The following is a 24,172-nucleotide window of genomic DNA, read 5'->3' as shown; positions in this document are numbered from 1 at the left end:
CCGGCCCCCCCGCGCTGATTGGCCGGGGCCGAAATGCCCAAATAAGGGCAGGAGCGGCCGGATCGCGGGGGGGGTCCCGCGCACCCCGACACCGAGCCCCGGGGGTCCCGGGGGTCCCGGGGGTCCCCAGAGCCGGGGGGGCCGCGCTTGGAGCCGCACACGCGCGGACACCCCCGCGGGCTGGGGTGCGCCCCCCCCCAGCCGCGCACACGCGTGTGCCCCCCTTACACGTGCACGCCCCGGGGCGCGCCGCCGAGCCACGGGCGCGGACCCGCGCGCACCCACGGCCACGCGTCCCCCCCCCAGCGCCTCCCTCCCACGCCCACGACCCCCGGTGGCCGCCTCCCGGTCCCGTCCCGTCCCGTCCCGTCCCGTCCGGGGGCGCTCCCCGCGCCGCTGCCGGCAGATGGCACAGCAGAGGCGGCCCCGACCCCCGGCCCGCCCCGCACGGGGGTCCTGGGGGGGCTCCGGCATCGCGAGCCCCCTCCGAGCCGTCCGCAGCCCGCTGTGCGGGGCCCGGGAGCCGTCCCCGAGCAGCCCGACGGGCACCGGGCCGGGGAAGGGTCCGGACCGGCCGGGACCCCCGCCCCGCGCCCTGCTCGCCCCCCCCCCCCGGCACGATTCCCTGCTTTGCCCCGCGGAAGGTGAACGAGCGGCTTCACGGATGGGTTGTGCCGGGGGCGGGGGGGGGGCAGTGCGGGGGGCGCACCCAGGCCGGGGGGGGCTGGGGGCTGAGGCGGGGGTCCCGGGGGGCAGCTGGAGCTGGGCTGGGCTGAGCCGGGGAGGTCAAACCAGGAGCATCCCACGGGTGGGCGCCCGGAGCCCCCTGCTCGCCCCGGTGCCCCCAGCCCCGTGCAGCGGGACCCGACCCCCACGGCCCCGTTCCCGGGGGGCTCTGCCCTCCCTGGGCCCCTCCGCAGCGCCGTGGTGTGCGGCGCAGCAAAACCCCTCGGAGATCCCCCCCGGCAGCGCGGGCACCGAGCCCCAGGCGGCCCCGAGGGGGTGGCCAGGATCCCCCCTTCCTCCCTGCCTCGCGCCCTCGCTGCACATTTGGCTTTTTCCTGTTTCAGGTTCGCCTGCAGAGCCGATGAGGAAATAAGGCGGCGTCACACGCGCCGTCCTGACAGTTGGCTCCAGCGAATGTGGCCGGCGGGGTAGCAGCGGGGCTGGCAGCGAGGCACCCCCGGGTGCCCCCCCTCCCACCCCCGGGCAGCGATGTTCTCCCGCAAGAAGCGCGAGCTGATGAAGACCCCCTCCATCTCCAAGAAGAGCCGGGCGGGGAGCCCCATCCCGCAGACCCTGCCGGTGAGCGCCGGGGGCCACGGGGACGGAGGGGTGGGTACGGCCGGAGGGACACGAGGAGGAGGAGGAGGGAGCTGAGGAAGGACCCACCGGGCCTGGCTGGGGGGATTTTGCCCCAGATGAAGGGGACGGAGCAGCGGCCGAAGGGCCTGACGTGGGGAGGGTGGGCGAGCAGGGCTGGGGTGCAGCAAACTGGGGGGGCCCAGCGGTGGTGGCTGTGACCGTGGGGCTGCGTGGGCAGAGGGACCCCCAGGACTGCCCGGGGGGCGGCAGCAGGAGCCGGGGGGGACGCGGGGCTCGGGCATTGCCTCGGCCCTGCCGTGTATTTATTTACTCAGCAGCAGCCCAACGGTGCTGGGGGGGGGGCGAGAGGAAGCGCCTCGCCTCCGCGGGGCAGCGGGCGGCCGGGGTTCCTCCGCGCCCGTGGCACTGCCCGCCCCGCGCCTGCGCTGCGCCCCAGCCCGCGGGACATGCCACTGGGGGCCGGAGAGACGAGGCCACCGGGCCCCCGGAGCCCACCCGCGGCTCCTTAGCGAGGGGGGCCCCGTCCCCACGTCCCCGCGCCCACCCCCGTCCCCACGCTGCCGCTCACCCCCCGGAGAGGGGCCTATGGGTGGGCGCAGCCTGCGGGCGTGGGGGGCCGGCTGGACGCAGGGATGCTTGGCCGGGCGTCCGGGAGGCACAGCTACAGCCCCTACGCGGCCGGGCGCCGCAGGACGGGTAAAGGCAGCTCCCCCAAGGGCTCCCTGGACTCGCTGCCCCGCACGCCCAGCGTGCGGCTGACGGTACGGGGACGGCGGGGGGGGGACCGGGCTCTCGGGGCCGGGGGCACGGGGAAGGGTCTGCAGCGGCCCCGCTGAGGGCAGAGCGCCCGGCGCGGCCGAGGTCTGCAGCAGCCTCGTGCTCCGGGGCCGGTCCCCGTAGGAAGGCGCCCGCCGCGTCCGCCCCAAACTCGGCTTCCGGGCCCCGAGAGGCAGCGCCCGGCCGGGGATGCTGGGACCCAACGCGATTGAGTCACAGCCAGGGGGCTGGGGGGGCGAGGACAGCCGTGAGACCCTTCCCCATGCAGCAAGGGCCCCTGGGGGCGCAGGGGTCCCACTGTGCCCAGCCCCGGGGCAGATGGAGGGTGCCGGTGCCAGGTTCTCCCTCCCCCAGTTTCATCCCCGAAATGGGGGCTCCCTCTGACCGCCACATTTTGGCAACGTCTCCATCAGTGGCCTTGTAGGTGTCACCTTCCCTGTCCCCGTCCCTGGCAGGGCAAGGGACAAGGGACAAGGGACAAGGGACAAGGGACAAGGGACGTGCCAGACCTGGGGATGGGACGGGCCCAAAAAGAGGAAGGGATGCGTGGGGCCGGATCCTGCCCTCGTCTGGCTGCGTCAGGGCCCTCCCCGGGGACCAGGGGCCTGCAGTGCTGTGGGTGCTGCTGGGGACAGGGCAGCGCCACCCACGCAGTCCTTGTGTGCCCCCCAGACAGGCCTGGAAACAACAGACCCAGGGCCCTGGGGGACAGTAGGGGACAGTGGGGGGACAAGGGGCAAGGAGGGTGGGGGGGGGACCAAGCTGGCTGCTGGCTTCAGAGCTGATGGTCGCTGGTGGAACACCCGTACCAGGCGGTTAACCTGCAGGGAGCCCGGGGGGGTTAAGGCAATGCCAGCCCCAGGGCTGCCCGTGATGCTCGACCCCCCCCCAGGCCCATCAGCAGTGCCGGGGGCTCTCACAGGGCTGGGGGGCGCAGCCCGACCCCTCCAGCCCTGCCAGCACCAGCCCCCCCGCCAGCACCCCGTCCCTCCGTGCTCATGGGGCTGGGGGAGCTGCCCCGTCCCTCCCCGAGCTGGGGTCCCAGCTGTGTCCCCCCCCCCCCACAGGACCTGTCCCGGAAGGATTGCCTGGAGGCGCCGGGCTCCAGCCTGGGGGATTTGCCCCCCGCCAGCTCCAAGCTCAGCAGCAGCCCCAGCGCCGTGGGCACCCTCAAGCGCCCCACCAGCCTCAGCCGCCATGCCAGCGCCGCCGGCTTCCCCCTCACCGCCGGGGCCCCCCGGGCCATGCCCAAAGGCCACAAGACCCCCACGTCCTACAGCCCCATGGAGGGGGGGGAAGGACTCTTCATCGACGTGGAGGACATCTCCCAGCTGCTGACGGACGTGGCGCGCTTCGCGGATGCCCTGGAGAACCTGCGGGACGTGGTGCTGCGAGACGGTGGGTGCTGGGGGGGGGGCAGGCAGCGGGCAGAGAGGCTGGGGCTCCGCAGACCCCCCCATAATGCCACCACCTCCTGCACAGCCACACGGCTCTGCATCGCACCATGGCACAGGGCTGCGGGGCACAGGGGATGAGGGATCCAACGGGGACAGGTCCAGGAGCACCCCGAGCCCAGGGGCAGAGCCAGATCCGTGGGTGGGGGGTTCTGCCTTATCCGGGAGGGGGCCGGGACCCCCAGGGGCTGCGCAAAGCCAGCGGGCAACCGGTGGCGGGTGGCTGCCGGGAGCTCGGAGCCAGGATAACGCGGCTTCCTGCCTGCGAGCTATTTTCATCCGCCCGCTTTCCTGTTTACACAGCAGCGGTGCCAGCTGCCTGCCAGGGCCCCCGGCCCCCGTGGGGCACCGGGCACGGCCCCAGACCCCCGGCCCTGCCTCGCTGGGGCAGCCGTCGGGATGGGGGCGATGCCCCGGAGCGGGCGCAGGGCTGGGAGGGACGTGGGGCCGGGGGCTGGGGGCGTCCCGGCTCCCAGGAGGAGAAGGAAGCAGCGATCTCTGGTCTTCCCCGCAGCGAGGTGGGGCTGCCGGGGATCACATGGTGCCCTGTTTTCGGCACTGGCTTTGCAAAATACGTTGACGCATCCCCACTTGTCATGGAAAACGTGGCACTGCCTGGCCCCGGCGGCTGGTGCGGAACGCACCCGGGGCTCTGCACGGCCCGGGGGTGGCAGCGCTGGGGCGATGCCTCCAGGTCCTGCAAAGCCGTGGGCACTGCAGGGCAGGGAGGGGGTGGCCCCGAGCTCACCTGCAGCCACCCCATTGCCTGTCCCCCTTGGGGTCGGTGATCACCAACACCCCCAGTTCGCTCCTGGCCGAGCTGTCCCGCTGGCACAGCTGAGACGGGGCCGTCCCCGAGGTGGCACAGGGGGAGAGGCCGGGGCTGGTGCACGGGGACGTCCTCAGGGGCACGGTGTGGGGACGTGACTGTGATTTTGGGATGCAGCCATGATTTTGAGAAGAAGCAGAGGGAACTCCTTCCTGAGCTGGTGCAGGGATGGGAGGGGAGGGTCTGCCCAGCTGGGCAGCGGGTGCCAGGCTGCCCTCCTCCAGTGCACCCTTAATGTGTCCTTATGGGATGCTCATCACCGCCTGAACTGGCTGTCCTCACCCTACCCTGAGCCCCTGGGGCCGGACCCTGCCTCCCCCAGCCCCAGGTGGGTGGCTGGAGCCCCCCGAGGGGCTGCAGTCATGGGGCTGGACCCCCGGGATGCATCCAGCCCGGCTGGACACGGGGCACAGCCACGGGGCGGACCGGCTGCATCCCCCCCCGGCGGGAAGGAAAGGGCGGAAACGAGGAGGAAATTCCCAAAACGCTTTCAAGGGAAAAATTTACTGCTGAGGAATAAATGCCTAAAAGGCAGGGCTGCCCCGGGCCCGGCACTGCTCCGGGTGGGGGGACGGGAGCGGGCGGTGGCGGTGCCCATCCTGGGGTCCCCAAAGGCAGGGGATGGGGTGCACGGTGCCGGTGGCCCTGCCCACAACGTGGCTGGCAGGGGATGGGAGAGGGGCACCAGGGCTGGGGGGCAGCAGGGGGGCAGCGCTTCAACCCCCCCTTTTCTTGCAGACCCCAAGGAGTCCCAGCGGCCGCAGGCCCACGAGTGCCTGGGTGAAGCCCTGCGCGTCCTGCGCCAGGTCATCAACAAGTACCCGCTGCTCAACACCCTGGAGACCCTGACAGCGGCGGGGACGCTCATCTCCAAAGTGAAAGGTGAGCCCAGGGGGCTGCGGGCCCCGGCCCCTTCCCTCCTGCCCTGGGTGGGGATGGGGGGGCCTGGGGAGCCCATCTGGGGGCTGCCCCATAGATGGGGTGAAGGCATCGACAGCCGGGACCCAGCCCCACACCCTCCTGCCTGCCCCACAGTGGGGTCTGCTCCTGCCCTGTGCCCCCCACCCCGGGCAGGGCTGCCTGGTGTCGGTGTTTGTGTTCTGAGGGCTGTGCAGTGCCAGAAATGAGAGCCCAGATCCCTGCCTGGGGGTTCCCAAGCACGGCTAAAACACCCGGCTCCTGTCCTGCCCCTTGTAGCACCCCCTGTTTTTAGGGGGGGGTCTACAGAGCTCAGATCCCGGCTGGGGCAGAGCAGTTAGAGCCGGGGCGGGGAGGGGGGCGGCTGCGCTAACCGCAGGCAGAGCACAACACTGCGTCACCGCCGCGCTTCCTGGACACCGAGCGGTAACCACGAGGGGACAGGAAGCCTCGTCGCGGCTGGAAGGAGCTCTGCCATGGGGCTGGCCCCACGTGGGGCTGCGGGGCCCCGAGCTGGAGCGGGATCCAGCACCGATCCCGCTGGTGGTTGGGATGGGGCAGGTCCAGGTCCGGGTCTGGGTCCGGGTGCTCCCCAGCAGCGGAGGCACCAGGAGCGCCCCTCGGCCCCGGTGCCTGCAGAGCGCAGTCAGCGCTGGTGCTGCCGACGGTTCCTCTTTCAGCTGGGTGGGAGGAAGCCTCCGCACCTCGGGCAGGGGGCTCTGGGGGCAGGAGACACCATCAGCGAGGCAGGTTCACGGTCAGCGGTGTGTTTTTGGCAGCCCTGGATGCCCCCAGCCGGGCGGTGACGGTGACAGGGCTCCTGCCTTTCCCCCATGTCCAGGTTTCCATTACGAATCCAACAATGAGACGGACAAGCGGGAGTTCGAGAAGGCCGTGGAGACCATCGCGGTGTCCTTCAGCAGCACGTAAGGGTTTAGGGCCAGGGGTCCCACAGAGCAGTCCCCCCGGAGCCCACCGCCCCCTGCCAGAGCCCAGCCCTCTCCCTGTCCCCTCGCACACGCACGGCCCCCACGTGGCGGCTGGGGACCAGCGGGACCCTGCGGGGAGCATGAATGTACGGTGAGCGTGGGCACCCCTCCTGCTGCCACCCAGGCAGGACCCCAAAGGCAGCTCCAGCCCCTGGCCCACGCTCTCCTCCTCCACCTGCACCTCCGAGACCCCGGCAAAAGGCCCAGCTCCCCCTGCCTCGGGCCGACCTGTCCCCAGACACAAATGGGGTCAGTGCTCGTCCTCCCTATTGCTGACCCCAGTTTGTGTGCCTCTTCTCACAGCGTGTCCGAGTTCCTCATGGGGGAGGTGGACAGCAGCACCATCCTCTCCATCCCGCCCAGCGACCAGAACCAGGTGAGTGCTGCTGCTCCCCGCACGGGGGTCTCGATGTGCTGGGGGCTCAGCCCCTGACCCAGGGATCCAGCTGAACCCCATGCATGCATGCAGCACTGTGTTTCTCCAGGGACTCTCCCAGCAGCTCATGGCCTTGCTGTAGCTTGTAGACTTCAAGCAGCAGCAGAAGGGCTCCAGCAGCTCAGGGTTGCTGCCTCCCCCCCATCCGCTGCCCCTCTGGCTACTCCCCTTCCTCTTACCTGACGAATTCCTTTTCTTTTCCCAATTTCTCAAGTCTATGGAGAGCCTCTACAGCGGGATCTCTGGAAGCGTCGTCATGCCTGCAGGCATGGAGAGCTACGACACAGGTGAGCGGGGGCAGATTTGGGGTGGCGGGGCACCCAGCTGAGCAGTGCACCAGCAGGACCAGGCGTCCTCCCGTTGCCACCGTGCTCCCCAGCCACACGCGGCCCCTCGGCTGCACCAAAGCAGTCAGAAGGGTGAGGGGGACGCCGTGTTGGAGTCTGGATGCATCCTACGCAGGACTGGGGCTCACATTTCTGTCAGTGCTGCTCCTGGAGATGGTGCTGGCAGGGCGCAGGCTCGCTCCCCACCTGCTCTAACCCCACACGGCCGCTGCCACCAGCACGGCACGAGCGCACGACCCAGCTGCTCCTCCCGGCAGCGAGCAGAGCGTGAAAAACCTCATTACGGGCACAAAAAGGGCTTTGAAGCACAACTGGGTGCTGGCAGCCCGGGTTGTCACAGGAAGGCGTTTCCTGGGCTGAGCAGCCTCTGGAGGCACAGCTGAGAAGCTGCTGCTGGTGGCACCGGTGCCTGCAGGCCCGCGACACGTTTCGGTATGATGCTGGCACAGATAACACCGAGCGCAGCAGGAAGGAGCCTGCACTGAAAGCTCAGGGCTGAGGCAGGCAGTGGGTCAGGAAACCTTGCAGGCACAAGCGAGGCAGCTCTGCTCAGGTGCTGGGGTTTTCCTGGCTGTGCTGGTGGTCTTGGAAACTCATGAGCAGCAGCAGCAGCCCGGTTCAGCGTCGCTCCCCTTCCTCTCGTCCCCACGTCACAGTGCGGCCGGCTGCGGAAGAAGTGGACGTCATGCTGCAGCGCTGCGAGGGAGGCGTGGATGCTGCCCTCCAGTACGCCAAAAACATCTCCAAGTACATGAAGGACCTCATCGGGTACCTGGAGAAACGGACCACGCTGGGTGAGGCGGGACGGATGGCGGGTGGGATCGCCACCGCGGGGCTCAGTGCCCCAGGGCAGCATCGGGACGGGTCCCTGCCCTCTAAGGCCACACGCACGAGGCTGAGGGAGCCACAGCTTCTGGATCTTGATCTGGAAATGGGTTTGCAACGGGTAGTCGGTGGCTGCCTCCTGCTCCAAGAAGCTGGGGCATGCAGTTTGCTCCAGGAGCTGCTATGGTGTGGTTTGTGGTCAGGGACGAGCCACTTTTCCCCTTTGGGAAGGGATCTGCCTACGCTGCCGTGTCTGCAGATGCAAAGACTGATGGCTGGGGAAGGAGGGAGCTGCAGACACTGCGAGGACAAAAAGAACTTCATTCCTGAAGCTCTTGATAGATGTTTGGAACCCAATCAGCAGGGAAACCCTTGGGTTCCATCTCTTTTCACTTCCAACCTTTTCCTTCCAGAAATGGAGTTTGCCAAAGGGCTTCAGAAGATGGCAAACAGCTGCAAGCAAACCATCACCCAAGAGGTAAGTCCACGGTCAGGCCTCCCCCGTGCTCCTCCTCCAAACGCCGCACCGGGGGACGCGTCTCTCTGCTTCGTGCTGCGGTGCCGAGGCTCAGGGCTGTGCGTTTTCTCCTTTCTCAGACAAGCATGCCGTTCCTGTCCATCTACTTGCTGGCCCTGGAGCAGGATATGGAGTACGGCACGTCGGTTCTGCAGACTGTCAACACCCTGCAGCACCAGACCTTCCTCCAGGTGAGGGGATGACACGGGGCAGCTCTTAGCCAGCCGCCTGCTCCTCCCAGGGGTTAGGTACCGGGTCTAGGGGAAACTCCCCAGGTTCAGCAAAACCCAAGGGCACCTCCTTGCCATCCTCCTCCTCCCTTGAGGCCTCTCTGCGATTGAGCACCCCCTGTCTGCACAGACCAAGCCTCGCTGAGCTCCCGGGGACTCTGTGGGGCTGCCCACAGGGGAGAGGAGATGTCCCACAGAGGGTGGCTGTTACTTAGGAACTGGACCTGGCACTTCCCAGGCTGCAGTTTTCCATCCACGACACAAACCCTGCCTGTAACCGAGCCCAGCGGTGCTATCCGGGACGATCAGCACCCCCGCAGCAGGCTGCCCCTTGCAAAGCCCTTAGAGCCAGGGGAAGCACAGCGAGCGTTCAGCTGATTGTTTCTCCCTCCTGATCCAGCCGCTGACGGTGAGACGCCTCGAGCACGAGAAGCGGAGGAAGGAGATCAAGGAGCAGTGGCACCGGGCACAGCGGAAACTGGTGAGGAGCGAAGGCGTGCAGCCCAGGCTGGGTTTGTTTTCCCCAGGTCCAAGGTACCCCCATGAGATGTGTCCGTGAGGATTTGGGGCTCCTTACCCGTCCTGAGTGTGGCTGCTTTGTGCCAGGAGCCTCTTCCCAGGCCTGGGGGATGCCACAGGGGGACCCAGGGGTCTCCCTGCAACGCAGGAGCTGGAGGGGACACTGCTGTGCCACGTAGCCCCTCTGCTCTCACAGAGCAAAGGATGGAGGAGAGCTTTGGGAAGTCCTCTCCTTCCACACATCTTCCACGAGTGGAGCTCGTTGGTGTCAGACACAAGCCCAGGCTGTGGCCACGCATGAATCTCTCTGGGCAGCTGTGAGGGGCTGCGGGAGGTAACTGGGAGGCAAGGAGCCGCTCACAGAGCTCAGTCCTCACCCTGGGTCGCTCCTTCATTGGCAGCAAGATGCAGAGGTCAACCTGCGCAAGGCCAAGCAGATATACATGCAGCGCAGCGAGGAGCACGACAAGGCCAAGTACATGGCCGCGAAAGCGGAGGAGGAGCAGCAGAGCACCACCAGCGGCATCACCACCAAAGCCCTGGACAAGAAGAGGCGGCTGGAAGAGGAGGCCAAGAACAAGGTAGGAACACCACAGCTCCAGTTGGTGGCTGAGCGCCTTGCCAGGAGCATCTCATGCCTTGCTGTCCTAGCACAGGAGCAGCCCGAAATGATGCGGGCTGCACCGAGCCCCCCAGCCCCCAGAGAAGCAGCTCTCCTTACCCACAAGTGGTTTCATCTCCTGCTCTCCCATCTCCCAGGCAGAAGAGGCGATGGCCACCTATCGGACCTGCATCGCAGACGCCAACACGCAGAAGCAGGAGCTGGAGGACACCAAGGTGAACTCCCTGCGGCAGATCCACGAGCTGATCAAGCAGAGCGACCAGGTCATCAAGCTGGTGAGTGGGGCAGGGGGCAGCCCCAAAAAGCCAAGGGTCGGGGCTGCAGACCCAGCACTGCTCCGGGCTGACCGGGGGCTCCTTGTCTCTCCTTCCCTCGTGTATCACCTCACAAAGCTCACGCCTGGTTTTCTCTGCGTTAATTTTAGGCCACAATCGCCTTCTACCAGATCATGCACATGCAGACAGCTCCGCTGCCCGTCTACTTCCAGACGCTGTGCGAGAGCAGCAAGCTGTACGACCCCGGGCAGCAATACGCCTCCCACGTCAAGCAGCTGCAGCGAGGAGACGAACCCGATATCCAATACGACTTCGAGCCTTACGTGTCACACAACGCCTGGTAGGCAGGCAGGGAGGGAATCGCCCCCCGGTTGAGATTGTCACGCATCCCTTTCCCTCGCATCCACTTGGACGCCCCCTTTTCTCCTTCCTCCCGCCCACCAGGTCCCCCTTTATCCGGACACGGAAAGGCAGCTTCAATGCCAACGACTTCTCCACGAGCAGCAGCCCCGACGGGGCCGGGCTGCCCAAGGACGGGGCCACCTCGGAAGCGGGGGCAGGAGCCAAGGAGCAGCAGAGCGGGGCAGGGGCCGAGCGGAGAGGTGAGCCTGCGGCGGGGGAGCCCCAGCGCCCTTCCTCCTGCTCAGGGGGACTCCAAGGGCTGGCACCAGCAAAGCAGGCTGGAAAAGGAACCCTTGCAAGCTCCATTTCCTGAAGGACAAGGACACACGAGCAGATCCATTTTGATCTGGGCTTTTTTCTGGCTCTTTTTCTTGTCTTTTGCTGCCTTGTGTTATCTGCCAGACTATGCTCCATCTTCCCATCTCTTCTTTGCCTTGCTGAGTGTGCTCCTGAGGGTGGTGAGAGCCTCTTCACCAGCCTCTAAATAGGAAACCGAGCAGCTCCCATCAGTAATTCAAGCATCTCCCAGGAGCTAGGCTTGCTTCCTGCGTTCAGGAGGACATCTCAAACAGAGTCTGTGTTTTCTTCTGCAGGTGGGAGGGGACACCAGGTCCACAAATCCTGGCCAACCTCCGTTTCTGAAACCGACAGCAGTCTGGACTCAAACACGGGTAGGTACAGCACGCAGCCCAGGGCACGCAGCCTTCACCCTTCTGATAGCATAAAAACAGAGCGTCAGAGTTAGGTGGCATCTGTTCCTACCCCTCTTATTAATATTTTTAAAATCTGACTTAAAATAAGACTGCACGGTGAACAAGCACTGACCCCAGCCACTATAGGATGGGATGTGGGACCCTGAGCCACTGCCCTGCTGCATCCCCCCCCCTGCAAGGTGCTGGCAGGGGACGCGCTGCCCCCACTGCCCCGGGCTCGTTGTCCCTTCAGACCTGCCCAGGAGCACAGGGCACAGAATTTCTTGCCGTGGGACGCAGCCACACGCTAAGAGTGCGCTCGGACCAGAAGCAGCGTTGCCAGTGGTCTCACTGGCTCGGGGGTTTTGTTTTGGCAGGTGAATTCAGCCATAAACTCCAGCGGCTGTCCTCCAACGGCACCATGTCCTCCAGCGAGGAGCTGGAGGAGAAGGACGAGAACGCCGCCTCCTTTGAGCAGAGTAGGTGACAGCGGGAGGCGAAGCGGTGCTTCTGCTGGGCGCGTGGCCCCCCACCCACACACCACAGCAGTGCCGACTGCGGGTCGGTTTTCCCCAAATTCGGTAGTTCTGGAGGTAAACTGAGCACTTGCTGGGAGGAGAGGTAAAATGGCAGGAACCCCACGAGGAAGACGTTTCCTTTAGCAAGGGATGAGCTCTGCTCAGAGCAGCACAACAGGAGCTGGGATCTCAGCGTGGGTTGTTTGTAATTCGCCAAAGGATGAGTGCGCCCGGGGGGTGAGGGCCCCACCACAGCGACCCCTCCTGCTCCAGCCCTGCCGAACCTCGCCTCCCCAGGAGCCAGGACGTGGATGAGTTCCTCCTGTTCTGCTTGTAGGCATCAACGGGATCACCCCCGAGATGACGGCTCCGACGGGACCCTTCCGAAACGTTGGCTTGTCCAAGGCCGCCCAGACCCACAGGCTGAGGAAGCTCCGGACCCCCTCCAAGTGCCGGGAGTGCAACAGCTACGTTTACTTCCAGGGAGCAGAATGCGAGGAGGTAAAGCTGGGGAAAGTGGGAAGGGATCTCAGGGGGGGTGGGATGGGTGGAGGACACGTCCCAGGAGCTGGGTGACCTCGGCTGGACACGCACTGTCCTGTGACTCGGTCTGTGATGCGAGCCACGTGTCCCGCAGCAGGCGTGTGGGGGAACTTTTCATGCGGGTGTCGACAGATCTGCTTCAAACCCAGCCCGGAGCTCAGACACGCAGACGGGCAGAGCTCTGGGGGTAACCACAGGCAGCAGGTCTAGGTTCCGTGGAAATGGAGCCACCAGCTTGAACTTTGGGGCAGGATTACCATAGTGCTGCTCCTCCCTGTGCCCAGGAAGGCAACTCCCTGCTGCTCTTCCTCAGTGCTGGGACTGGTTCGAGCTGCTGGGGTCGGTCCCACTGGGGCAGCCCCACAGTGTCTCCAAGGAAGGCATTTCTCCTGTGTTTCTCCTGCCCACAGCCTGCTCTGCCCCTGGCTGCGTCTGGCTCTCAGCAGCTCCTTTCCACCCCCTGCCCCTGTCCCAGCTCCGAGCATGTCCCTCTGCTTTCCAGTGCTACCTGGCCTGCCACAAGAAGTGCCTGGAAACCTTGGCCATCCAGTGCGGGCACAAGAAGCTCCAAGGGAAGCTGCAGCTCTTTGGGCAAGACTTCATGAAGGCTTCTCAGAGCAGCTCGGACGGCATCCCCTTCATCATCAAGAAGTGCATCTCCGAGATTGAGAAGCGGGCGCTGAAAACCAAGGTGACTCACCCCTCTTCCCTCTCCTTCAGCTACGCTGGCTCAGCTGCCTCCTCTCGACGTGAACTTCTCTCTTGGCACGAAGACCTCAGGCTCAGAGGTTGCAGGCTACCAGCATGCAGGAGGCCAGAAAGTCCCCTTATAAACCTGGCCCTGGTACTAACAAACTCTGCCATGGGAACCCACTTTTCGTGCCTCCCTCGCCTATGGAAGGGGAACACCAGCAACGTCTGAGCTGGGACAGGATCTCCCAGACCTTCTGAGGGGGATTTCCAACCCCAAAAGGACAGGATGGGAGCAAGAAGCTTGCTGTCTCAGGCAAAGCTGAAGAGAAACATCCCTCCTCCTCACCTCAGCTCCACTTTTCTCTCTTTGACAGGGCATCTACCGCGTGAACGGCGTAAAGACCCGCGTGGAGAAGCTTTGCCAGGCGTTTGAGAACGGGAAGGAGCTGGTGGAGCTGTCCCAGGCCTCTCCTCACGACATCAGCAACGTCTTGAAGCTCTACCTGAGGCAGGTGAGGTGCCCGCAGGAACTGACCCTCCACAACCAAGGCTGGCTCTGCTGGGTCGGGGTGATCTGATGGTGGGGGGCAAGAGGCCCCTCCTGGCTGGGAAGGGGTCGGGATGGAGATGTGGATCCATGTGGAGTGGGGAGGAGAAGGCTGCCCCCGAGCAGCGCTCCCCCTGCCTCTCCTCTGAGCTCCTGCCCCCCACCGAGCCGCACGCCATCGGTGCATGGCTCCTCGCGGTGCAGCGAGATGCCTGCCCACAGAAATACGCACACAGAAGTACAAAACCCTCCCTCCCCTGCGCAATTGGGGAACCAGGCAGGCGAAAGGGAAGCGACCCAGCAAAGGTCACTCCGCACGGCACGGCCGGGGCCGAGCTCACTTCTCCCCAGCGGCTCTGCCCGCAGCCAGCCCCGGGCTCTGCCCTCCCGACGTCGGCAGAACGCAGAGCTCGGTGCAAACTGTGAGAGCCACATCCTCAAAGGGGCCACCACAAGGCAGGAGGGGAGGAAGCAGCTTCTCTGTTGCTGCAGCCTCGCCACTTAACGCTCTGTGCTGCGTTTCCGGAGGGCTGGCGGCACGGTGCCAGAGCTCGGCTCCCCCAGCGCGGTGCTCGGCTCAAGGCTCGTCCCTGGGTTCCCCGCCCAGAGGCAGGGAGAGACAGGCTCTGAGTTGTCTCTGCGGTTTCTCCAGAGAAGAGAAAGCAGAGTGCAGAGAGAGGAAGGAACGAGCAGTGAGCCTCAGTCCCATCTCTCGGTACATTGCGGAGAAATCCATTTAGGTCGCTCTGTCAGGGCGCCGAGCTGGAGGGAAGCTGCTCTGCGGCGAAGGCAATCCATCCGCGGCAGCCACCTGTTTAAGCCACCCTGAAAACATCGCCGGTGCTGCAAAACCACCAGCTGGTTAACTAACACGCTGCCTGGGGTGCTTTATGCAGAGTACAAGGCAAGAGGTTCCACCTAACCACCGCCCCGCCTGTGCTGCCGGCTATGCTGATTGCATCTCCCTCCCCGGGAGCAATTCATCCCGGCCTCTCTAACCACCTCTTATCTACTGGGAGGCTGCTCTGCCCTCCCTGAGCCAGGGCTTTTGGAGAGGGGGAAAAAAAAAAAAGAGAGAAATGCTGCGCCTGGAGGCAGAGGCTCTCACGCCCCTCTCCCCGTGTCGTTGCAGCTGCCCGAGCCCATCATGCCCTTCCGCATGTACAACGAGCTGATGGGCCTGGCCAAGGAGAGCCTGCAGGGCAGCAGCGAGGCCAAAGGCAGGAGCGGGAAGGGGGGGCCCGAGCTGGTGGACAGAGGAGCCGACACGGACAAGGTGGTGGTGACCCTGGTGCTGAAGCTGAAGGAGCTGCTGAAGGAGCTTCCCTGGGAGAACATGGCCACGCTCCAGTACCTCCTGCAGCACCTGAGGAGGTGAGAGGGGCCGGGGGCTCCCCTTTTATCCCCAGGGTGGGAATGGAAAGGGGCAGGGGCTGGGAAGGGAAGGTGCAGCCTCCCCCCAAGACATGCCTGGCTCGCTCTCACGAGCTGCTCTCCCTCCTCCCAGGATCGTGGAGGTGGAACAGGACAACAAGATGACCTCGAGCAACCTGGGCATCGTCTTCGGGCCAACACTGATGCGCCCCAGGCCCACGGACGCCACCATCTCCTTGTCCTCGCTGGTTGACTACCCCCACCAAGCCCGCATCATCGAGGCGCTCATCATCTTCTACTCCACCATCTTCGAGAACAAGGAGGCCCCGCTGCTGGCTGACCCCAGCAAATACACCACAGACACCAAGGAGGAGACGGCCAGCGGCACCAGCCCGGTGAGTCCAGGGGAAGGGAGCACACGACCTGCCCACACTGGGCCACCGGGCGGGCACAGCGCTGCTCCAGCTCTGCCACACGTCAGTGACCTTCCCCGGCCCTGCTGGGCCACCCCACGCTGCAGGGCTGGCCAACGCAGTTGGCTCTCTGATGAAACTTACTGTGCTTCATCCCGTCCCTGGGTGCATCCCCACTCCACTTGTGATTTTCTGTCCCAAAAGAGCCGTCTGAGTCAGGCAGGGGTGGGAGGATGGAGCCTCGCTGCCTTTACACGAGGACAGGAGGTTATTTTGGTGGGATCTCTGGAAGGGGGGAGTTGTCCTCCTCGTGCCCTCACCGCTGTCCCTCTCCCCCCCAGGACGATGCAGGCTCGCAGCCCGCAGCTCCGCACGGTGCCGCGCCGTACCTAGCGCTGCCTTTGGAGAAGGAGAGTTTGGATTACAGCACGGACTCGTTTGGGGGTAAGCAAAGGGCACTTGGTGGCTCCTCTCTGGGGGGGCACGGGGCTCTGGGGGGGTCTGAAGGGTTCCAGGGGTCTTTGCCTTCCCAAGATGCCAGCTCCATGCTTGAGCACAGCCAGAAGCCTCCACCCGATGGCTGCAGCCCCCTCTCATTACCAGTAGCTGCTGACACGGCCCTTGGACACGGGGGGCTTCACCTTCACGATTTGTTCTCTGAATTCACCTTAGTAAAGGGGCCAAGGACATTGGGAGGACCGGGAGGTAACCACGCCATCCACTCAAGTGGATCCCAAGTGAAAAAAATTGCACCCAGACTGCCCAAATCCATCTTCACGGGAGGGCAGAGCCCAGTTCCACTAACAGCAGCCACCCCATCCCCTGCCCCCAGTGCCGTGGGTTTGCTGAGCCCCAGTGCCGGGGGGTGACGTGCGGCTCTCTGCACCCCTCAGGGTCCGGCGACCGCTCGGTGGACTCCGACTCGGAGCTGGAGGACAATGGGGAGCCCCCGGCAGGCGGCGGGCCCAGAACGCAGCTGACGAAGCAGGAAAGCGAGACGAGCACAGACGAGGCTCAGTTCTGCGACGACGGCAGCGAGGGGCAGCGCAGCCGGACCTGCAGCACGGGGCAGTCGGACACGGAGGGCTCAGCGCCGCGCTGCCGCAGCCCCCCGGGAGAGGAGCAGAGCGACCTCGAGGAGTACCCCGAGAGCGGCCCGGGGGCTGCCCAGGGGGACTGCGACACAACCCAGCCCAGCCACGGCTGCCAGGCCCCGGCCCAGCCGTGAGCAGCGGCCCCGGCCCGCCTGAGCTCCTGGCAGGGAAACGCGGGCACCAGGGGGGGCACGGGGCAAAGGCTCGGAGCCGCCACGGGTGGGCCTGAAGCTTGTGAAGCTGTGGGGTGGCAGGGAGAGTGCACGGCCACGAGCCCGCTCGGGAGGGTTTGGGGTGCCCGCTGCCTCCTGACTGAAGCTTTCACACCCCCCCCCCGTGTCCTCCCCAGCTCCCAGAGGGGAAAATCTGCCCGCTTCGCCTCAGCTGCTGGGAGCCACAGGGCAGAGCCCCTGCCGGGTCCGGCCCCTGTCCAAATACGCGTTTCTTTGAATGGAGCTGAAGCACGGGGACCTTTTGCTTCTCTCAGACTGGGGAGGAACCCCGGCCTTCGCCGTGCCACTCCCCAGGCTTCAGTTTTGCTGCTGGTCCTTAGTCCTATGGCTCTTCTGCGGAAATACACGCGAGGCTCCAGCTGAGCTCATCCTCCCTGCTGGCGGCAGCTCAGGAGGAGAGGCTGCTGGCAGGGGATGCAGGACAGAGCTCCCCGAGGAGCGGGGGGCCAAGGGCTCCACGGCCCCAGGTACCGCGGGTTCAGCAGCAAGGCCTGGAGCTGGCAGCTGGACCTGATGCCTCCTGACACTGCTTGCAGTTGGGATAACACCACCAAGGAGTGAGGGGCTCCACGGAACCCACTGAAAGCCCCCCGTGGCACCCCCCCAGAGCAGGCATTGCGGCCACGCTGCTCGCTGGGGCTGGGCAAGGTCCAGGCCCTGTTTACAGGCGGCTGTACCAGGCATCCGCAGCCCAGCCCCGCGTTTACCGCCTCAGCACTTCCACTCAACGCAGGACTGAAATAGCAGCGTGCCCTTCCTGGCTCTGCCAACGACGTCTGCACTGCTGCTTGTATTTACGGGCATTCTTCTACTTTGCAAAGAGCAACCCGCAGGCTGAGCAAGCTCAGGGGACCGGCTTTCCCAGCTGCACGTTGTGCGATCTCAGGGTGTTTTTTTCTGGTAGACATTTGGTCTCCAAAACCTCAGCTGTGGCAGCAGCAAAAAGCTGCTGCAGGTCACCAAGGGGCAGATGCATCCCCACAGGATTGACATCGCCTGAACCACCTTACAGCCCCTGCCAGTATATGAGGCTTTGTTGTTTTTTGTTTTTGTTTTTTTTTAAATATAACCCTTCAACATGAATCTGCTACCTCTGCTGGCAACAGAACTTAGAGGGTTAAATAAGACCAGCCAAAGTATTATTTTTTTCAAAGCTATGAGACTTTTCTGCACTGAGGCTTAGAAAAACAAGTAGATTTTAAGCTTAGAAAGAGCCAAAAGCTGCTTCCTTCTCCTGCCCTGCTTGTACCTGGACCTGGACTGTGTTCCTGCTGTCACTGCCGAGTGCTGCCGGACCCTTGCCCTGGGAGGGCTGAGATCAGCAGAGCTCAAGAGCTCCCTGCAGATGGCACAGGGGCTGGCACACACAAGTCACACACGAGACAACTCTCAGTCCACGGTTCCTCAGAAATTGCACAAATCCAAAGCAGTTCTCTAATAATCAGCCTGACCCTTCCTCCGTGAAATGCTGGGTACCAAATCAGCTCTTGCACTGCCTACTCGCCTGTCAGGCCTCACCTCAACAGGTCTCAAGAGCATCCACATGAACGGGACAGTGAGGGGGAGGCAGACAGATTTCCAGCCAAGGAAGCCAAGCGGGAGAGGAGTCCCAGCTGAAGATACCCTGAATGGGGTTTGGAAGGGTTACGCACACCTCAGCACTGTACAATTGGGCGATCGACCAGACGTTCGATCCCTTAAGAGGATCAATCCCCAGCACAGTAGAAAGAGCCTGGGCTTTGCAATTGCCAGAACTCTCCTAGACTAATTGGAAAAGCATCTCAGCACAGTAGGGAAAAGGTACACGAAACCAGAGATAAATTTTACAGCTAAAAGGTTTGTAACTGAGCCAAAGAAGAGCTAGAGCTATTTGTGAGACGATCTGCTGCACAGCTCTTCAACGAGATGGCTGGATTCTTCCAGCAGGTCATTTTCATGGTAGCAAGGGAAATTTCTTGCTATCAGAACTGCTACCACGGGCGGTACCACGTGTGTGTGCGAGGATGGATGACGGGTGAGTGTGAGTGAGGGAAGGGACAAAAGCTATGCTTGAGCTTCACGAGGTAACAGACACCCTTCTGTTTGTATATAAACTCAGCGTGAAAAAAATAAGTGTTTGTTGTGACATGCCTGTACTGCTGTATGAAACTACCTTTTGTGTTTTGCTGTGTTCAGGTTGACCTGCTTCCAGAATGAATAAAACTCATGTGTTCCAACCCGTGTCTGTCCTGGAGATCAAAGTCTTCCAGGCTCATATGCCCACAGCTGCAGGGGCCTAAGCACTGTAATGAAGTACTAAAAATAGCTCCAGCAAGTCAAATGAAGTTTAAAAACCCTCAGGAGACCTGGAACAAATTAAAAATCAAAGTAATTGGGGTGGGGACAAGCAACTCTCCTTTGCAATGTTTGAATACCAGTCTCAAAACAGAGGTCAGAGGCTAGAACAGCTCACAACAAGGTAAGTCTGAGCCGCCGTGTTAGAACTGCACACGACAGCCAGACATGTCAGAGCTCTGCAGGATGAGCTCTTGGCTCAGCCACGAGGAGTTCAGAGCTCTAGCAGCAACACATGTATATTCTAAACAAAATGAAAAAAAAACAGGAACTTGCAAAGGCCTTAAGGCTTTGATACAGGAAATGACAGACAAACACAGTAATAGTGAAGAGCACTAAGAGTGCAAACCTTTATTAAAGGTAAGGTCCTATAAAACATAATAGGAAAGCAAAGGCCTTTTTCCACTCACTTCCTCCCTGCACGCTTCAGCTGCTTCAAGTTACTTTTCATGGCATTAGTCCTTCATGAAGGACAAGGAGTTAGAGCAAAATCTATGCTGGAAAACGAGGATCTGGGCCAAGAAAAACAACTGCATGTGTGAAGAGGCAGACACTTCAGAGCATTTGCAAATTGCCAGGGGTGGGAAGATCAGAGCCATCACAGGACACTTCTGCACCTGGAAGAAAGAGAGCCTGGGATGTGGAGCAGCTCACACCTCACCTCCCCCAGCAGAGCACTCAAGGCCGAGCACTCCACCTCACCTCGAGAGCCCCGCATCACTGCACCAGCCTGTAGGTGATGTAGCGGCCCGCGGTCTCACTGGGTCGTATGATCTTCACCACCTGGAAGGCCGGCAGAAGGAACTCGTGAGGGAGAGAAGCTGCTGGCAAGTTTTCCCTGCCCAACATGTCTGTGCGCTCGCACCCAGAAGGGCCACAAAACTGCAGCACTGGGCAGCCACTGGGCACAGGGGGTGGCAGTTTGGGGCCGGTGTCACAGCTGCTGGTTCCACAGGCAGCCAGGACTGTCCCCAGAGCTATCTGCTGTCCAGAAGCCTGCCTGGCTTACACATCCCAAAGTAACCCGTAACAGCTTTTATATTTGAACAAGAGCCTTCTTGTCTCTGGAGTTCTGCAGCACCGTGCTACCGCAGCCCCCTGCCCTGCCCACAGGGCACTGCAGCCTGACACCAGCCTCTTTCTTACCTGTCCTCGCTTTATCCCGAAGTACCGGGCCACAGGATCCCCAGCCTGTATCCTCGGGAGCTGGTTCTCTCTCAGCTTACTGCACAGAGTCAAGGAGAAGCTTCACCAGCACAACGAGCACGCAGCCCAGGTTCCCCCTTGTTCTGAGGCCAGGCACAGCTACCAGAAGCAAGCAATAAACTGTCACAGTCGGATGCTTTCATTTGCAGCCCAAAGCCAGCACACATCGCACCCAGACGGGAAGGGAAGGAACAAACAAAGGATACTATCTGGCCAGCAGCTCGGTTACTTCTTCTTTTGTCATGACGACATGCTCTGGGACCAACTGTAAACAACAGAAGAAGGAGACTGCAAGACCAGAAATTCTGAGAAAGCAGCTGTCTCCTCACAGCGGCAGGACAAGCAACGTGCAGGGAAGGAAGAGAACTACAGAGCCCGGCCTTCCAACCGAGGGGAGGTCTCTCAGAGCAGCCTGAGCCTCAGCTCAGAGTGAGACCGACCATCCCACTTGTGTTCCACTCCCCAGCACCGCTCACCTCGTGTTCCGTGATGTTGATCAGAAGCTCCTGCTGCAGGAACTGCTCCAGGATGTACTTGGGAGCCATATCCACCAGGGACTGAGGAGGAAGAAGCAAGTCAGGCCGCAGCACTGCTCCAGGACAACCCCACCTGTGTTTGGACCAGCCAACTGCAAGTGTGGTATCACTGTCCTTGTGCTGGCACAGGTACAGGTACCCGTACAGAGAGCAAACAGCGCTCTGGTATCTCTGTTTCTCCCACCAGCCCCTTGACTACTCGTGGCCTGCCATTTGTTCTGCAGCCAGAACCGGCTGTTCTGTTTAAACACCCCAAGAGCCTGTGTCAAGGCATGACTGCTTTCTGTGGAAGATTTTCTCTGGGTTGAAATTCAAGGTTTTTGTTAACTTGAAGCAATACCAAAAAAACAGAAACAAACCACCCCCGGGTCGCGATAGCCGAGCTGATAGGAGTGCCGCCTCAGTACCTGCTTGGCCGAGGGCGTCATGCCCTGCTGCACCACGATCAGCGCCCTGGTGATGTTCTCCTCCTGCATGCGCTGGCAGTACATCTTGATCGTCTTGATGCCGACCTTGGGCTCCTCTGCAGACAAACCCGGCCGCGGGGTTACAGTCAGGAACCTGCCCCCAACTCCCCGGCCCCTGCCCACCCCCGCCCGGCCCCGCAGCCCACCGGGGAAGAAGACGAACATCTGGTCCGTGGGGTCGTCGTTGTGCGCCACCAGCACCGTGAGGTCGGTGCGGCGCGGGCGGCCCTCGCTGGGGGTGTCACCGAACTGCGCCTTGAACTCCTCCAGCGTCTGGTCCAGCTCGTCCTGAGTCACCAGGTACCCGCGGTCGTGGCACAGCTGCGGGGGCGGCGGCGGCGTGAGACCGGGGGGCACGGCCTGGACCCCTCAGACCCCGGCCCGGCCCCCCAGCCCCCCCCTCAGGCCCAGGCCCCGGCCCCGGCCTCCCCCAGCCCCCAAGCCCAGGCCCACCCCCCAGGCCCTAGGCCTAGGCCTAGGCCTAGGCCTAGGCCCAGTCCCTGCCCCCCCGGACCCCCCCACCCCCAATCCCGGCCCCCCCGAGCCCCCCCAGCCTCCCCCGAGTCCCCTGATCGCCCCCAGCCCATCCCCCGGCCCCCCCAGCCCCACCTGCATGATGGTTTTGCGGATCTTCCACAGCCGGTAGGTCTCCTCATCGTCGTCCATCTTGCCGCTGCCGCTGAGGCCCCCGGGCTGCCCCCCGCGACAGGCGGGGCTGCCCTACAGAGGGGTCCTCAGCCGCGCGGGGAATGCTGGGAGTTGTAGTCCCCCTTCCGGAGCCCCCGCCCCCTCCGCCGTGCCACCTCGCTGTTCTATTGGTCAGCCGAGCTGTCCGTTGCGGGCCGGACCCTCCCGCGGGCGCTGAGTGGCGGAGAGGCGGCGGGGGGGCGGGGCGGGGGCGGGGCGCCATGGGCTGGGATTGGGGCTGGGGCCGGGCGCTGCGGCGCGCGGCGGCGGCGGCGGCGGGAGCGGGACCGGGACGGAGCATGGTGAGGGGGGGGGGGGGTGCACGGCGGGGCCTAACGGGGCCGATTGGGGCCGATTGGGGCCGATTGGGGCTTAACGGGGCGGATCGGGGCCGGTGGGGGCCGGGGGCGGCGGCTGACCCCGTGCCGCGGCCCCGCAGTGCGCCCAGGCGGAGGACTGGCGCTCGGCCAGGGCCATCTACGACTTCCACGCCCTGGACATCGACGGCAACGATGTGAGCCTGGAGCGGTACAGGTAGGGCGGCCTCACCCCCCCCCCCCCCCCCCCCCCCACGGGGCGGCCTCAACACCCCCGGGGCGGCCTCCACGACCCCCATCCCCCCCCCATCCCCCCCCCGGGGCAGCCTCGCCCCCCGGCCCACGCCGCCCCCCCCCCCCCCCCCCGCAGGGGCTCCGTGTGCATCATCACCAACGTGGCCTCCAAATGAGGGAAAACCGCCGTGAACTACACTCAGCTGGTCGACCTGCACGCCCGCTACGCTGAGAGGGGTTTACGCATCCTGGGCTTTCCCTGCAACCAGTTCGGGAAGCAGGTACGGGGTCTGGGGGGAGGGAGGGGAGGGGAGGGGGCGTCCTCCTGACCTTGACCCGCCAGGGTTTGTGCCTGGAGTCGCCCACTCCACCGAGGGCTTTGCTCTTTGTTTTGGTTCCTCAGGAGCCCGGGGACAACGCGCAGATTAAGGCATTTGCTGAGAACTACGGGGTGAAGTTCGACATGTTCAGCAAGATCGATGTCAACGGGGACGACGCCCACCCCCTGTGGAAGTGGATGAAGGAGCAGCCCAAGGGAAGAGGCACCCTGGGCAAGTGAGTGCGGGGAGGGGGCTGCGGAAAGCAGCCGGCCCCGTGGCGGGGGGGGCCTGGCTGCAGCGGGGAAGGTTTTTGTGTCTCACTCCTGTGTTTTTTTTCTCTCCTAGTGCCATAAAGTGGAATTTCACTAAGGTAGGATTGCGCTGCCTCCTCCTGAGCCACACGTGGGTCACATCCTTACCCGTGGGGGTGGTGAGGGGCACTCGGAGCGCTGCGGGGAGCGGGATCCTTGTGTCCGAGCCCTGCTCTGGGATGCGGGCGTGGGAGTGCCCCAAGGACACAGATCCCCACTGCCCGGCCGCTCCGCCACCCCCCACGGCTGCAGCGCCTGGGTCAGGGCCGCCAGACTCACATGTTTGGGTTCTCCTTTGCTTCCACAGTTCCTCATCAACCGGGAGGGCCAAGTGGTGAAGAGATACAGCCCCATGGAGGATCCCTACGTAAGTGTTGCCCGCATGGTCGGTGTTTGGGCTCTGTCTGCCCCGTGGCACCCAGCACACGGGTTCCAGGCAGGGCACGGGGGGCTTCTGGCATGTTCAGGGGGCAGCGACGCTCTCACTGCGATGCTCCCTTCTTTCTCACAGGTCATCGAGAAGGACCTGCCCTCCTACCTGTAGATCTGCTCATCTCGCCTGCACTGTCTCGTGTGCCCAGCACTGGCCCTCCTGCTCCCTGGGGATTCTTCTCACCCAGCACGAATGACGGTCTGTCTTCAAGCCAGCTTGCTGGTGAGGCAAACCTGAAGATTTGGCGTGCACCTGCTGGAAGAAGGCTTCACAGGGCCAGTGGCCTCTGCTGGGCAACCCCTTTCCTGTAGGCACAAAACAGCACCTGATGTCCCCTTGCAATAAACGTGCTAGAAATGAGTGGTTGTGTGCGTGTCTGTGTGCGGGGTGGTGGGGCTGGAGCTGCTGCACTGCTCCCCTGCAGCTCGGGGACTAAGACCTTACACAACTCCTGCGCCAGCTCACCGGAGCCCGGCAGGGATAATCCTCATTAGTGCTGACAGGGGAATTAATTGCACACAAAGCCTGGGTCAGCAGGAGCCCCGAGGGGTTCACACAAGAAAAGCCAAAGCAGGGAGGAGCGTGGCTGTGGGGAGCCCCTGTGGGGATCTGTCCCCGCTGCCTGCACCTGGGTGGAATCGCTGCACCACAAACCACGGGGTGGCTCCCAAAAGGTGAAAGATTTCTGCTAAAGCAAGAAAGAGCTGGGGTGGGCTCGAGGCAAGAGTCCAGGCGTGCAGCAGCATCCCAGTGA

General features: G+C 63.7%; 3 protein-coding genes across 5 annotated transcripts in view; 2 read left to right on the top strand and 1 right to left on the bottom strand.

The window, feature by feature from the left end:
- The window catches only part of GPX4 (glutathione peroxidase 4), a gene marked incomplete at its 5' end in the record, with an annotated part of 78,077 nt that extends 54,299 nt beyond the window's left edge, over positions 1–23,778 (top strand). Inside the window, 7 exons of one of the 2 annotated variants that reach the window (XM_082780116.1) lie at positions 22,065–22,105; positions 22,243–22,337; positions 22,491–22,635; positions 22,758–22,909; positions 23,020–23,044; positions 23,293–23,352; positions 23,497–23,778. In XM_082780116.1, coding sequence (XP_082636242.1) covers positions 22,103–22,105; positions 22,243–22,337; positions 22,491–22,635; positions 22,758–22,909; positions 23,020–23,044; positions 23,293–23,352; positions 23,497–23,529 — 513 coding nt within the window. In that variant the 3' untranslated portion in view covers positions 23,530–23,778. Of the gene's footprint in view, positions 1–22,024; positions 22,106–22,242; positions 22,338–22,490; positions 22,636–22,757; positions 22,910–23,019; positions 23,045–23,292; positions 23,353–23,496 lie in introns of those variants that run through there. The other variant, XM_082780115.1, reaches the window with a different exon arrangement.
- On the top strand, positions 358–17,134 carry ARHGAP45 (Rho GTPase activating protein 45). 2 transcript variants are annotated; one of them, XM_082780190.1, is made up of 24 exons: positions 358–644; positions 1,071–1,305; positions 3,171–3,501; positions 5,125–5,268; positions 6,146–6,230; positions 6,597–6,669; positions 6,944–7,016; positions 7,733–7,870; positions 8,315–8,379; positions 8,499–8,609; positions 9,049–9,129; positions 9,569–9,748; positions 9,927–10,064; positions 10,214–10,404; positions 10,509–10,666; positions 11,060–11,137; positions 11,536–11,637; positions 12,014–12,177; positions 12,722–12,910; positions 13,287–13,424; positions 14,592–14,833; positions 14,967–15,228; positions 15,588–15,690; positions 16,140–17,134. In XM_082780190.1, the coding sequence occupies exons 2-24, from the start codon at positions 1,216–1,218 to the stop codon at positions 16,472–16,474; spliced, it is 3,471 nt and encodes a 1,156-aa protein (XP_082636316.1). In that variant the 5' UTR covers positions 358–644; positions 1,071–1,215; the 3' UTR covers positions 16,475–17,134. The 2 variants fall into 2 exon arrangements, with proteins under 2 accessions (XP_082636316.1, XP_082636315.1); XM_082780189.1 differs by lacking the exons at positions 358–644; positions 1,071–1,305 and adding an exon at positions 1,749–2,087.
- On the bottom strand, positions 19,231–21,855 carry POLR2E (RNA polymerase II, I and III subunit E). Its single transcript, XM_082779838.1, has 8 exons — positions 21,726–21,855; positions 21,263–21,437; positions 21,057–21,172; positions 20,590–20,670; positions 20,320–20,378; positions 20,054–20,132; positions 19,610–19,690; positions 19,231–19,524 (listed from the first exon to the last, which is right to left on the bottom strand). Exons 1-7 carry the CDS (start codon positions 21,780–21,782, stop codon positions 19,625–19,627), a joined length of 633 nt encoding a protein of 210 aa, XP_082635964.1. The 5' UTR covers positions 21,783–21,855; the 3' UTR covers positions 19,231–19,524; positions 19,610–19,624.
- Positions 23,779–24,172: the final 394 nt, after the last annotated feature.

The sequence above is a fragment of the Aythya marila genome (assembly GCF_965140915.1).
Source record: "Aythya marila genome assembly, chromosome: 27".
In the NCBI taxonomy this organism is placed as follows: Eukaryota; Metazoa; Chordata; class Aves; order Anseriformes; family Anatidae; genus Aythya; species Aythya marila.
Note: the sequence above shows the minus strand (reverse complement) of the source record. Positions and strands in the feature narration are given on the sequence as shown.